This window comes from Meleagris gallopavo, chromosome 10 (genome assembly GCF_000146605.3).
Source record: "Meleagris gallopavo isolate NT-WF06-2002-E0010 breed Aviagen turkey brand Nicholas breeding stock chromosome 10, Turkey_5.1, whole genome shotgun sequence".
Taxonomy (NCBI): domain Eukaryota; kingdom Metazoa; phylum Chordata; class Aves; order Galliformes; family Phasianidae; genus Meleagris; species Meleagris gallopavo.
In genome coordinates this window covers 11,935,229-11,947,708 of record NC_015020.2, presented here as the reverse complement: position 1 = coordinate 11,947,708, position 12,480 = coordinate 11,935,229, and the positions used below count along the sequence as shown (strand labels likewise).

At 42.7% G+C, this 12,480-nt stretch overlaps 1 protein-coding gene across 1 annotated transcript; it reads left to right on the top strand.

Annotated features, from left to right (window-relative positions):
* LOC100547893 (aspartate--tRNA ligase, mitochondrial) lies at positions 1–11,577 on the top strand. The gene is made up of 13 exons (XM_010715753.3): positions 1–119; positions 495–594; positions 1,924–1,990; positions 2,198–2,299; positions 3,584–3,679; positions 4,616–4,739; positions 5,384–5,430; positions 7,791–7,897; positions 8,425–8,494; positions 9,077–9,256; positions 9,615–9,722; positions 11,081–11,143; positions 11,335–11,577. Exons 1-13 carry the CDS (start codon positions 35–37, stop codon positions 11,512–11,514), a joined length of 1,329 nt encoding a protein of 442 aa, XP_010714055.1. The 5' UTR covers positions 1–34; the 3' UTR covers positions 11,515–11,577.
* The last annotated feature ends 903 nt before the right edge of the window (positions 11,578–12,480 follow it).

Sequence of the window (12,480 nt, the reverse complement as noted above, 5' to 3'; positions counted from 1 at the left end):
GTGTGCTGCCGGCTGAGCCTTGCTCTTTGCTGGGATGCTGCGCTTAGTACGCGTCGTGTTACCTCGGCTGGGTACCGAGCGGGCCTGGCTGAGCAGCAGTTGGGTGCCCCGGGCTCCAGGTGAGCGGGATCAGTTCGAATCCAGCTATGGGCGCGTGGTTGAGCAGCAGCATCCATCGGATGTTCCACGGCAGAGGGTTAATTAACACCTGTGTGCTGGTTGCCAGCGTATTTCTGTATTGGCTTCCTAAGCCCTCTTTCTGTTCTAGCCTTTAGTGGGGCTGTACGAAGGAAGGGGATGGACTCCTCGGCAGGGTCTGTGAGATGGGACAAGGGGAAATGGCTTCAAACTAAAATAGGGGCGACTTAGACTGGATATAAGGAAGAAGTTAGTTATAATAAAGGCAGTTACGCACTGACAAAGGCTGCTCAGAGAGCTGTGGGTGCCCCATCCCTGCAGACAGCCTGAGTTTCTGTGTTTTTTTCTTATTCCAGATGTCAACAGCTTTGCTGCTCGGACCAACACCTGTGGGGAGCTGCGTGCTGCTCATATAGGACAGAAGGTCACGTTGTGTGGATGGATTCAGTACCAGAGGTAAACTCAAACCACTGTGAGAACAGAGCTGCTTCACTGGCAGATCCAATGTACACTTTAGGCCTGCATTCCGACAGTTCTGTGTGCTTTCAGTTACCTTTTACATCTTATGTTATCCCCTTCTAGCATGTGTGAATAAATAATTGAGAACCATGCCACAGCAGTATTTAACGTTCTAGATTTTGGTATAAAGATTAATTGATCCTCCTTTCACTCCTGTAAACAGCTAAATATCGCTACCTTCTTTGTATGTAGGAGTAAGTAAATAGTAGCGTATTTACAGCAGTTCAGACAGCTTTTAATTTCTTTCTTTATGGATTTCTTACGTTGTTTTTCAATTTAAACAAAATATATTTTCTACTGTAGCATCTAATGATGCTTCTTTAAAGTATGCATGCTTTGCTTGAAAAGGATATGCTAAGAGAAGCTAGTAAGCAAAGGATAAAATATCAGCTCCAACATCTTGCCACAGGTGGTGTTAAATAACTTCTCCTATTGGAGCTGTGCATTTGTCAAATGCAGACTGAAAAGCTTGCTTGTATTGCAGCTCTTAATTGTTTTTTTTTTTTGGATATGTGCAAGTAAAAAGAAGATATGTCCTATGGTTTTGAGCAGAATAATTCCCATCAAATTGGCCTTTTGTATTTTATGCTGCAGAGGGACTCTTTTTATTCAATATTGTTGTGCAGTGATGGTCAGCATTGGTTGTGTGAGGCTAGCATAAGCATCTCTAAGCAGCTGTGGGTGGGGTTCCAGGAGCAGTGTTGTCATGATTGCAATGAGACTGTTGGGTTTTTGCCTTTAAACATAGGGTATATTTCATAGGACAGTTCAAGCATAATGGCAGCTGCCTCTAAATCAGCTAAGGAGATTGATATTTGTGATGCTTGGTCTACGAGTGTGAGTTGCTCATGTCAAACTTATGAGAGTAACACTCTGCTGCCTGTTAGATGGTTGTGAGTTTTCTTTTTGTTGTTTTGTTGACAAAATCCACGTGGACTTCAGTTTTGTTGCTCACCTAAATGTCTTTATCTGAATCAAGTTTCTCAGCAGGTAATCTCTGGAAATTACCTGTGTTTGTAAGGCATGCTCTCTGGGATTTCATGTTCAAATTAGGATACTGCATTTTCTGGTTATTTGCATGTTGTGATAGGATAAAATCTGAACCAGTTGTTCAGGTCGTATTCAAATGTGTATGCTTCTGAAGCGTTTTAAAATATAGAAACAAGATACAGACAATAACTTGTCATCACATTGACTTAAAAAGCAAAAGATGACTGAATTTTGACAGAATTCTTTTCCCTTTTGCATTCTTTTTTTGTGGATCAGACAAGGCCTGTTCCTGGTTTTGAGGGATTTCCAAGGACTCACCCAGATCATCATTCCACAGGATGAAGTAAGTGCTACCTAAGTATGAGCTTGTGTGCAGCAGAAATTGAGGGCAGAGCAAGATACTTAGCCAGAGAGCCCTGTGATGCTGCGGAAGGACTGCTAGTACTTTTTCCTCTGGTTTTATGAGCACTGGTCCCAGATTCAAACGGACCATTTCTAAATGAGGCATGGTGCTTTTGAATTTTTGAGATACATTGGGATCTCCTTGCAGGCACATTCTCATGTGAGGAAGCTGCTGTGTAATGCCCCAGTGGAATCTGTTGTGCGAGTGACTGGCATCGTGTCTTCTCGGCCCCCAGGGCAGGAGAATCTGGTGAGGATGCTGGGGTCTCTCAAGGTTTTTATTCCTCTGGGGGAGAAGAGCACTGGGCAGTGGAGTTACGGTCATTTGTGTGTGTCATAGCTTTGCCACAGGCAGTTTTGTTCTGTGCTGTATGTCAGCCTACCCTCAGAGATTGTGAGGCAGGACTAAATGCTGTGACAAATAGGTTAAGAAAAGCCACAGCACATTACAGACACCCAGAATTAAATTCTACTCTTTGAAAGGATAACGAGAACCAGGGAAAAGCTAACTTTCTAGCCTTTCAAATTATGGTTGAGATCACTTCTTTTTTTTTTTTTTCCTAAAAATAAGTATTGTCACTATCTGCTGCAGTAAGTGATGATCTTTTCCTCTCTCAATAGATTCCTGTTTCTCATAAGAAACAAGGATTTAATACTGTTTTTTCTTTTAAAAGTGCATTTCTCAGTTCTCGTTGTAATCAGCTATTGGTCTGTTGACAAAATCCACGTGAACTTCAGTTTTGTTGCTCACCTAAATGCCTGTCAGGATTGTCAGTATCTGCATCATTGGCAGACCTGGAAAGAAAACATGGGTTTATAACTGTGGGTGTGTTGTTTTGTTTGTTCTTATTTTCTATAACCATTTATAGATGTCCATAAAGGATGCTGTCTTCAAACTATGACGTTTATTTATTTTAATCACTTACTTTGTCAGAAGTTTGTGTATACTTTCCCCTGCTAAATAAAGAGTTCCATAGGATGAAATGAATCTCAGTGTGACACAGTGCTGAGTAGGGGGGGCTGTCTGCTTTCCCTCAGGAAAGGAATACTAGTTCTGAGAACTGGTGTTCAGAACTGGAAATTCTGAGAAGTTCCTCCCAAGTTGCCTTTTTGGACTTTTACTGAAGGCAAATGTACTCTAAAATTCATTCTGTGTGATTTCATTGAATCTAATGGAACTACTGTTTTGTCCAAGTGCATGTGCACTACCAGGATCTGTGTTGGACTGCTCCTCTGTGCTCAGCATGTCACTGAAGCAGAAAGTAAAGGAAATGCAGTGTCATTTCTTATAGAGATGGATATGCTGCTAGAAGAGAACACACAATTTTGAGTGAGCTGGCTTGTATTTTTTTCTGAGCAGGAGGAAAATCTAGGAGAGATCTGTACTTGAAAGAAGTCATACTGTATTAAAAGGCAGAGAGGCTAATTATATGAATTGGGTTTGGTCTGTTTCCACTGATCAGCTTTGAAATACCTTTGCTCAACTGATCACCCTAAGTTTTGAATCTGTTCTTTTTCTTGCCTTTTTCTGCAGAAAATGCCAACAGGGGACATTGAAGTCAAGGTGGAGTCTGCAGAGGTTCTCAACTTCTGCAAGAAGCTGCCCTTTGAAATCAAAGATTTCATCAAGGTGTCTGCATTCTTCCCTTGTACCAAGGCAGTGGATTTTCAGTAAATCAGCAATTTGCCCAGGGTGATGGCAAAACATCTGTGAGAGCTTCATCTGATTCTTCCCAGCTGTGCTTTAGAAGAAGAGTGTGTGTATTGTTAGTGAAGAAGTGACATTTCTAATTGGACTTATGCAGAAAACGAGGGTTGAATGTTTCCACTGCAGAGTGTTTTAAAATGCCACACTAAGAACAGATGGTAAAAGGAAGAGTGCAAGAAATTCAGGCTGTGCTAGCTTTTCTTGAGTGTGGAAGAGAATCTGCCAATGCAATGCTGTGTTTTAAGGCAAGTGTGCTTAGTCTTATCTGGATGAGTAGCTAGTTGGCCAGAGGATTTTCTTCAGTGAATACACAGTCTTATAAAAGGTTACTCTTAGTGTAGTCTCTGTGGTGTATGCAAGGCATTGCTGTTAAGTTCTTCTCTGTGCCACTGACTGTGTGACTGATACATAGGTGTAAGAATTGGGAGAACTACGTGCTGTTCCTTCCATGTTACATCTCCTGGGCAATTCCCACCATCTGCAGTAGTTTAATTTTCCTATCTGTGATAAGTATGTATCACCATTTGGTTGTTCCTTTAGATTTATGTATGATACTGCTCATCTGCTTAAAAGCCCCGGGGATCACTACAGTCTGTCACAGTGGAGCCAGAAGTAAGAGGGCTGAAATTGAGATTTGCTGAGGCAACTCCTAATGCAGAATGGATGTCTGTCTTTTTTTTCTTCTAAAAAAACCCAATGATCATGCGTTGGAGACTCTCTCAGTGGCTGCTCTTTCTCCATGCAGGCTGTGGGTTATGCGTGGGTCGTGACAACAGGGCAGTATCCTTTTTCAGCTTTTCCCCTTTTGTCCTATGGCTTCATTGGACGTGCAGTTTGAGTTTGGTTTCTTTTCCCCAGAAATCAGAGGCCTTGCGCATGCAGTATCGCTACTTGGACCTGCGCAGCTCCCAGTTACAGTACAACCTGAGGCTGAGATCCCAGGTGGTGATGAGGATGCGAGAGTACTTGTGTAACCACCATGGTAAGCAAAGTGCTTGAAGAACAGTGTGTAGCAGACTGCATTGTAGAGTTTTTCTGCTCTTTCCTATTGCTAGGAGAGAGCACTAAACAACTCCAGGCTGTTCTCACTTGGGAAGGACACGCTGCTTGTAGTGGGAGACTCAGAGGGATGTTGGCAGGTCTAAAGAACAAAGGATGTTGAAATATCTTAGCTTGCCACAAAGCAGTTGTTTCACATGAGCTATGTCCAGAATTTGAAGTGATCAAAGGCATTTTGCAAATAGTTTCCCTCTTTTGGTCATCCAACTTGAGGCGTATTAAAGATGAATTTCTTGTAGGATTTATGTATGTCTTAAAATCGGGAAGCCCTTCTTAAAAAACCAAAGCCTGGTTCAAAATGGATAGAGAATTAACAGTTTCTTTGCCAGTTTGGAGTTCTGTCTTCAACAGTTCTGGCAGAGCTTTTTTTTTTTTAAAGGCTAAACTCGGCCTTTAAAACTGTCAGTGCATAAGTTATTCTTAGAAACAGCAAAGTCTGGAGATTTGGAGAGGCTGCATGATGTGCTCCATTACCTCTTGAGCTGACTAACAAACCCTTCTCTACCCTACTTTGTGTCATACTAGTTCTTGTCCCTGCTGTCAGCATATTCTGTGTTTGTTCCTCAGGGTTTGTGGATGTAGAAACACCAACGCTCTTTAAGAGAACCCCAGGGGTATGTATTCTATTAGTAATGCATTTTTAGCTTCCTGCAATGGCATAGGCAGTTCATGGTTGATTTACAGTCACTTGCTACTCAACCTTCATTGCTTCCCCTCACTAACAGCTTGTATGTCAGTTTCTGATACAATGCATTGATCCTTGTAAGAGTAGAGGGGATGGAAGGGTAGAAGTGGCACCTTTGTCTTGAACCTTCAATTACCACGAAAGAATAAAGCTTCTATCTTGTAGAACACACTGAATGCAAGTCCTATCTTGGAAAGGCTGTGGTTTTTTTTTTTTTTTTTTTTTTTTTTTTTTAGTTAGCACTTATCTCTTAACCAGTAGCTTACTGCAGTGGCACTACTGAAGGCATTTCAGGTTCTGAATTTATATTCCTTCCTTTCATTTCCAAAATAATCACAGACAAGCTGTAGGCCAGGAATATTGAATTCTTGCATTTAAATCCCTGTCATGAGAGGTTTATTATGCATTAGTCTTGCTGAGCAAGAGGTGGAGAATCCTCCTTATGGCTATCTCAGACCAAGCTAGTTAACAGACTGTTTAATATAGAAACAGCAGTTACGTCAGAAATAGGATGTTATGATAGGGAAAATAGTTCCTTTCCTCTTGCACTTCACAGTTGTGCAGTTAGCCTAGAATTTCTAGATTTAATTCTGAAAAATAGATTATCTAAGGCTCTGTAATTGCCCACCAGGGAATCCAGTCTACCAATAATGATACTGTACACCTAGTTTCTCCATTAGATGTGTATGTCAGACTTAAGTCCTATATATGTGTCCAAGCTGTTGATGCTAGATCTGATTCAGTAGTTGAGCAGAGCTCTGTGGTAGATGTATCCCTAGGGCTGGAGCAGAAGATGGCAAATCAAAGTGTTTTGCAAAGACACAAGTCTTTCTGAGTCTTTGTGTCACTTCTCTGCTTCCTAATGCTGAGAGAAGGAATATCCCCACTTTATATTACATGTGTCCTTCTCTCAGAGGTGAACAGTTTGCTGCTGCATTTATTTCTAGCTCTGAACACGGCCCTAACTGAGATTAAAAGCCAAAGTCTTGTGTGAGGCAATAGAGAGCAGGAAATGGCAGGGAAGCAGAAGTGGACCCAGCCTTCAGGAGACGATTAAAGATTTACCAGATGTTACAAAAGGTCTCTCCACCTGCTCATTTCTAAGTACTATTTATAGGCTGTTCATACAACTCTGTTTGGGTCACTTGAGGAAGCACTGAAGTGACCCATCTTCCACTTAGCTCTGCTGCTAGAGGCAGGAAGCAGGAGCAAGAAGAAGATGGTATTTGAGCTTGTTAGCTCCCCGATGCTCAGAGAAGGAATACCCCCACTTTCAACACACATCTGCAAGGTGAAGTAGTAATACTGCACATATGCTTGGGTGGGATTTGTGTTACAGACGTGCTGAGGCAGCAGTCTGTCCAGATTGTGGTAGATGAGCAATCTGCAGACTTGAACAGACTACAGTCTGTTAATGTGGCAGGTTGATGTATCTCTTCTCTCATCAGCTGCTGGTCCTTCTATAGTCATCTTCCAGCCACCTATGGAATTTTGTAGCCTGCACGTGTCTCCTTCAGTTCTGTTGCAGCCTTGGCACAAGGTGGATTTATTAGGCAGAAGTAGAGGGCAAGATGACAGAAACATAACAGTTCCTTCATAGGATCTAGAATAAAGACTTGAGCCTACCAACCCAAACACAGCCACATAAGTGCTGATTTCAACAATCCTAGTGCAAGCTCATGGCTCACTTGTCTACAATTTTGAAGGTAGAGGTCCAGAACTACAACGCCAGCCTCTGAATTTCAGTGCCTAGCTTGGCTGCCTATGTAAACAGGGCAACTATTCCATTATCCTTCTCCAAAGCTTTTGAACCGCTTTATAATCTTCCTCATCTTTGACTTGGCAAAGATTTTGAAAATAAAAAGTTTGTAGAGTGAAGTAAATCTATAGTAGGGGGAGAGGCTGCAGTATGACCTCATGCTATCAAACAAAAAATAGTCTGGAAGGAAGCACGATGTCGAGTGCTTGCATTGGAGCATTTGTGTTGATTGTTGGATGGAGCAATTGTAGAAAATGGCTTATCTCTCTAGGTCAGGTATTTAGACGAAAGGTTCAGTAACCTTTTCTTTCAAGTCTTGTTATCTTTATAAACTTCATGCTTTTACCATTCCTTGTTCAATTTTCTCCTTTCCCAGCTTTTCTTGCTTGCAATGTTAAAGCTGAATTTTTGGAAAGAGAAGTGGGGAAGGAAAGTGACCCAAGGCCACTGGTGTGCTGGGTATGTTCAGGTTGGCTTTCTCTCAGCTGGGAACAAGGCTGCTTACTTGCTGAACTTCTTTCTCATGCCAGGGGGCAAAAGAATTCCTTGTGCCCTCCAGGGAACCAGGCAAGTTCTACTCTCTGCCTCAGAGTCCTCAGCAGTTCAAGCAGCTCCTGATGATTGGAGGCCTGGACAGGTAAGAGTTACTTGGACTACCGTTCTGTGTATGCACTGTCCAGGGTTTGCTTGCTTTGATGTGTGATGTGTTAGAGACTTCTCCAGAATCTTACTGCCAAGGGTTTTGTTTCAAAAAGAGATCCTTAAATACTTGCATTTTTTGCTAAGCCAGTCTCATTGGCAATAATACTTTCCAGTAAGAGTAGCCTTATCTCTTTTTGATGGTTGAAATCTTTGCTATTTTAATTGGAAACCTGATCTTAAGCACAAATGTAGGAATAAGCTTTGCAGAGACAGTCTGCCTGAAGGACAGAAAATCTGTCAGAGCACAGCTCACCTGGTAACCTTGGGAAGGTGTGGCTGGAGATGGGTGCAGCTGCTGCTATGGTGCTTCCAATCAAAATTCCATGCATTTAAGGGAATGGCAGCAATCAGGACTGTGATTATCCACTACATAGGGAGCAGAGCAGTCTTATGGTCAGTTCTGTAGCCATAAATTAACTTAAGGTACCTTTAATTGTTATCTAAGTGTAAGTACTCTTGCAGATACTTCCAGGTTGCTCGCTGCTACCGTGATGAAGGCTCGCGGCCTGACAGGCAGCCAGAATTCACTCAGGTAACCAACTTGCACTGCCTTTCACCTTCCCCTTCATCCAAACAGCTTGTGGGTATTCTTATCTTCTGAAGCATAAGTATCTGTTGGTCCTTGTCCTGCCTCAGGGGTGTGGAATGCTGTTTTCTGTGTTTTGCAGCCACAGCCCCTTGCAGTGAGTGTGGGATGTGAACAAAGTCGTAACTGTCCTTGGCTGACTTCGGTCCCAGGTGCTGATGAGTGGATGTGGGAATTGTGTTGCAGCAGTGGTGGTGCTTGATGATGCATTTCTGCTCCTGTTCTGCAGAGCTGGGCATCCCTTACATCAGCCTTGACACTCAGGCAGAGTTAGCTGGGTCCATTCAAGGTTTCTCTGTTCATCCTTGTCATCATTACCTCATTTAGTACTCTGAGGAGACTGTTGCCTGAGTCATGCTGTAGAGAGATCGTAAACACACTCTCAGTCTAGCGTAGTCATGCTGTGACTTAATGTTGTATATTGTTTCCTTTTATGCTGGCTTAATATTCTAAGAGTTTCTGCAAGTAGCAGTGCAGAGGCAAAAACTATAGCTAATGTGGAGTCTCCCTCTTGTTTTCTGTTTTCAGATAGATATAGAGATGTCATTTGTAGATCAAGCTGGGATCCAGAGGTTGATAGAGGGCCTCCTGCAATATTCCTGGCCTGAGGAAAGAGGCCCCATTACAACTCCTTTTCCTTCCATGACATATGAGGAGGCACTGGCTGACTATGGGACTGATAAACCAGACACTCGCTTTGGGATGAAGGTGTGGGTTTGCCTACTGGAAACTTGCAGCTTTTCTTTTTCTTTCTGGTAGTGTTCTAAGAATAATCTTTGATTGAATTGTATGTATGTGGTTAGCTGGAAGTCTTAATCCTGTAATATACCAAAGGAGCCTCTTGGGTTTTCCAGGCCCTCCTACATTTTTGTCTCTGTAGTCATCAGTCTTCTGAGGGTTATTCAAGCTTGGCCCCATTCATTTCTTTCTGTGACCATTTTGATTTCTCTGAGCAAGGAAATGGTGTCCCAAATAGTGGCTTTTGAAGGCAATAAGACACAGGCATATGATTTTCGCTTCATGTTATTACCACAACAGCTTTTTCCTGTGCTCTCTCCTTGCTTAGATAGTGGATATCAGTGACACTTTACGAAGAGTGGACATTGGGTTTGTGCAGAATGTGCTCAGTTACCCTCACAGCACTGCCAAGGCTATTTGTATCCCTCAGGGAGTGGTAAGTGATGCTTTTACATGCTGCGTACACTTGTGAAATAAAATACCAACTTGAATTCTTTTGTTGGTGTGGAAATGTTCCCTGCTATGACTGGGGGAGCAGCCTCCTTCAGGGAGCTGGGGGATGCTTGTGATTGACGTCAGGTTGGGCAGAGTGTTGCTCCAACTGGGAAATGGAGATGATCAGGCGATGGGAAGAATATATTGTCCTCGTGAAGGAAGAGAACAGAGCTGCAAGGTCCCCTGGGGATGGGAAAGCCTCTTGGGGCTTCAGCTTGCTTTTGTCAAGGATGGCATCTGAATAATAAATTTGCCCTCTGGGGAGAGATTGAAATAGAATCAGGTATGGCACAGTGCTGTTCTGGACTGATAGGAGAAAGGTCAGCTAGTTTGCATGCCTGTCTTATGAATGCTTTTGTTGCATTTCTGGGCACTTCTCATGTAAGGAAAATGCCACAAATCAAACCCACAGTTGACAGTCAATGGAGAACTGTCTTTGGCCTATCTTAACGGTGAGGCAGATTTAACTCTGGCTGTGGATGTCTTTGCAGCATAGGCAGTAAGGGGAAAGAAGTATTCCCTGAACAGTTATGTTTAGGGAATAGAATAACATGAATCTGCATGATTTTTTTTTTTTTTTTTAAACTGGAGCAGGCCTCCCATGGCACCAAGACTACCAGAGCACAAGAAGCATTTAGACAATGCTGTCAAACACAGGGTTTGAATTTTGGGTGGTTCTTTGTAGAGCCAGGAGTTGAATTCAGTAAATCTTTGTGAGTTCTTTCCGATTCTATGAGGAGGACTTCAGTTTGGGAGTTCTGTAATTTTGGCAGAAAACACAAGTTGCTATCTTCCCACGAGAGGGCACTAAAGAAGTGCATTTGCAAAACAAAAGTGGAGTTTCAAGCCTCTCTACCTTTAAAATATTTTCTTAAAAGATCAGGAACATCTGCTGCATTCCTTTGCATGTGAGAATGTTATTCCTCCACACTGAGCTATGCTTTCACCATCATCGGTGTAGTGTTTAAAAACTTGTTCCTGCTCTGTAATCTGTAGGCTAGAGGTAATTAATTGGCATGGTTTCCCACTGCTGACCAGCTGTGTCTGTAAGCTGCAGTTTTTCCCCTCACTCACAGATCAGAAGCCCCTTTCTGAAGGCAGTCCTTGGAGAAAACACTAAGCTGCATACGAGTTCAGTGCCATGAGCCCACTCTTGTTCCACAGTTCTTGTTTCTATTACAGGTTCTTGAACTGCTAGAAACAAAAGAACATGAGATGTTTGGAAACAGTAGATTTGAATTCTGGCAGGACTTCCTGTAGATCTTGCTGCTCTAATGTCTTTTCTTGCTTTTTCCTCAGAGATATCTTAAAAATAAAGATTTGGAATCCTTAAAGGAGGCTGCAAAATCCCAGTTCAACCAGGTGAGACAGCAACACTGCTGGAATGTTAGAAGTGGTGAATGATAAACTGTGTAAAGGCACTTACAGGCAGAGGAGGGTAGAGGAGACTTAATAATAATAAAGGCTCATTACTAAGAGCCTTATTTAAAAAGAGTTGATGATGAGAGGGCAGCACTGACATGAACGTATTCTTTTTACTGATCTTGCGATAGGAAATCATGGATGTTATCTGCAGGCCCGATGGGAGCTTGAAGTCTTTGCTCACCAAGTTTCTTAGTGAAGAGCAGCAGTCAGAGCTCATCCAAGCACTGAACATGCAGGTGGATGATGTGGTACTGCTGGCAGCTGGAGACCACGAGCGAGTGGTAGGAAGCATTTCTGGGTTACTGTGAGAGTTGAATGTTGCTGTTGGCTTTGAAGTTACCTGTCCTTTGTCTAATACCTCTGATCACTAAAATAGATCATAGAATCATAGAACGGCCTGGGTTGAAAAGGACCACAGTCGTCATCTAGTTTCAACCCCCTGCTATGTGCAGGGTCAGCAACCAGCAGCCCAGGCTGCCCAGAGCCACATCCAGCCTGGCCTTGAATGCCTCCAGGGATGGGGCACCCACAACCTCCTTGGGCAACCTGTTCCAGTGCCTCACCACGCTCTGTGTGAAAAACTTCCTCCTAATTCTAACCTAAACTCTCCTGTCTTAGTTTAAAACCATTTTCTCCTGTCCTATCACCCTCATAGTCATTCCCCCTCCTGCTTATACGCTCCCTTCAAATATTGGAAGGCCACAATGAGGTCTTCCTAGAACCTTCTTTTCTAATTCCTTGTTTCTTTGCATCTGAAGCTGCATCAGCAACAAATAATGCATGAAGTGTACCTATTGCTTTTGTTTCTCTCCCAGTTATATTCTGGGAAGAGTTTGTAACCAAGATGAAGGCTGGAATATAAAACAGGAACAAATTGGCACCATTTCTCTCAGCTCGACTTACTTCTTAAAGCACTAAACAGAGACTAGAAAACAAGGACACCTAGGTAGCTGTCTCCTGTAAGCAGATGGTAAGAGTGAAACATGGCTGCTTATTAGCAGAAGGGTAGGAGATTATGTCCTTAACCTTCTCTATATTCCTGCCAGTAGATGTTGCCTTCCAGGCATTCTTTTGTGTATGGTGTCATGTTCTGCATGATCACCAGAACTGTCACTTCTTTCTGTGCCTTCATTTCTATGTCTTCAAAGTGAGGATATTACTTTGATTCCCTGTTGATCTATGCTTATGTACAACTTGAGGTTAGTCTGGGAGAGTTTTGTGAGGATGGAATGTGGAAGAAAATGAACTTTTCCAGCTTCTTACTCAGCCTTTTT

Excerpts from the sequence above, each read along its gene's own strand:
- LOC100547893 (XM_010715753.3), top strand. The coding sequence starts at position 35 with ATGCTGCGCTTAGTACGCGTCGTGTTACCTCGGCTGGGTACCGAGCGG. Across the intron at positions 4,740-5,383 it reads GTACTTGTGTAACCACCATG|GGTTTGTGGATGTAGAAACA; the intron begins GTAAGCAAAGTG and ends TTTGTTCCTCAG. Across the intron at positions 9,723-11,080 it reads TTTGTATCCCTCAGGGAGTG|AGATATCTTAAAAATAAAGA; the intron begins GTAAGTGATGCT and ends CTTTTTCCTCAG.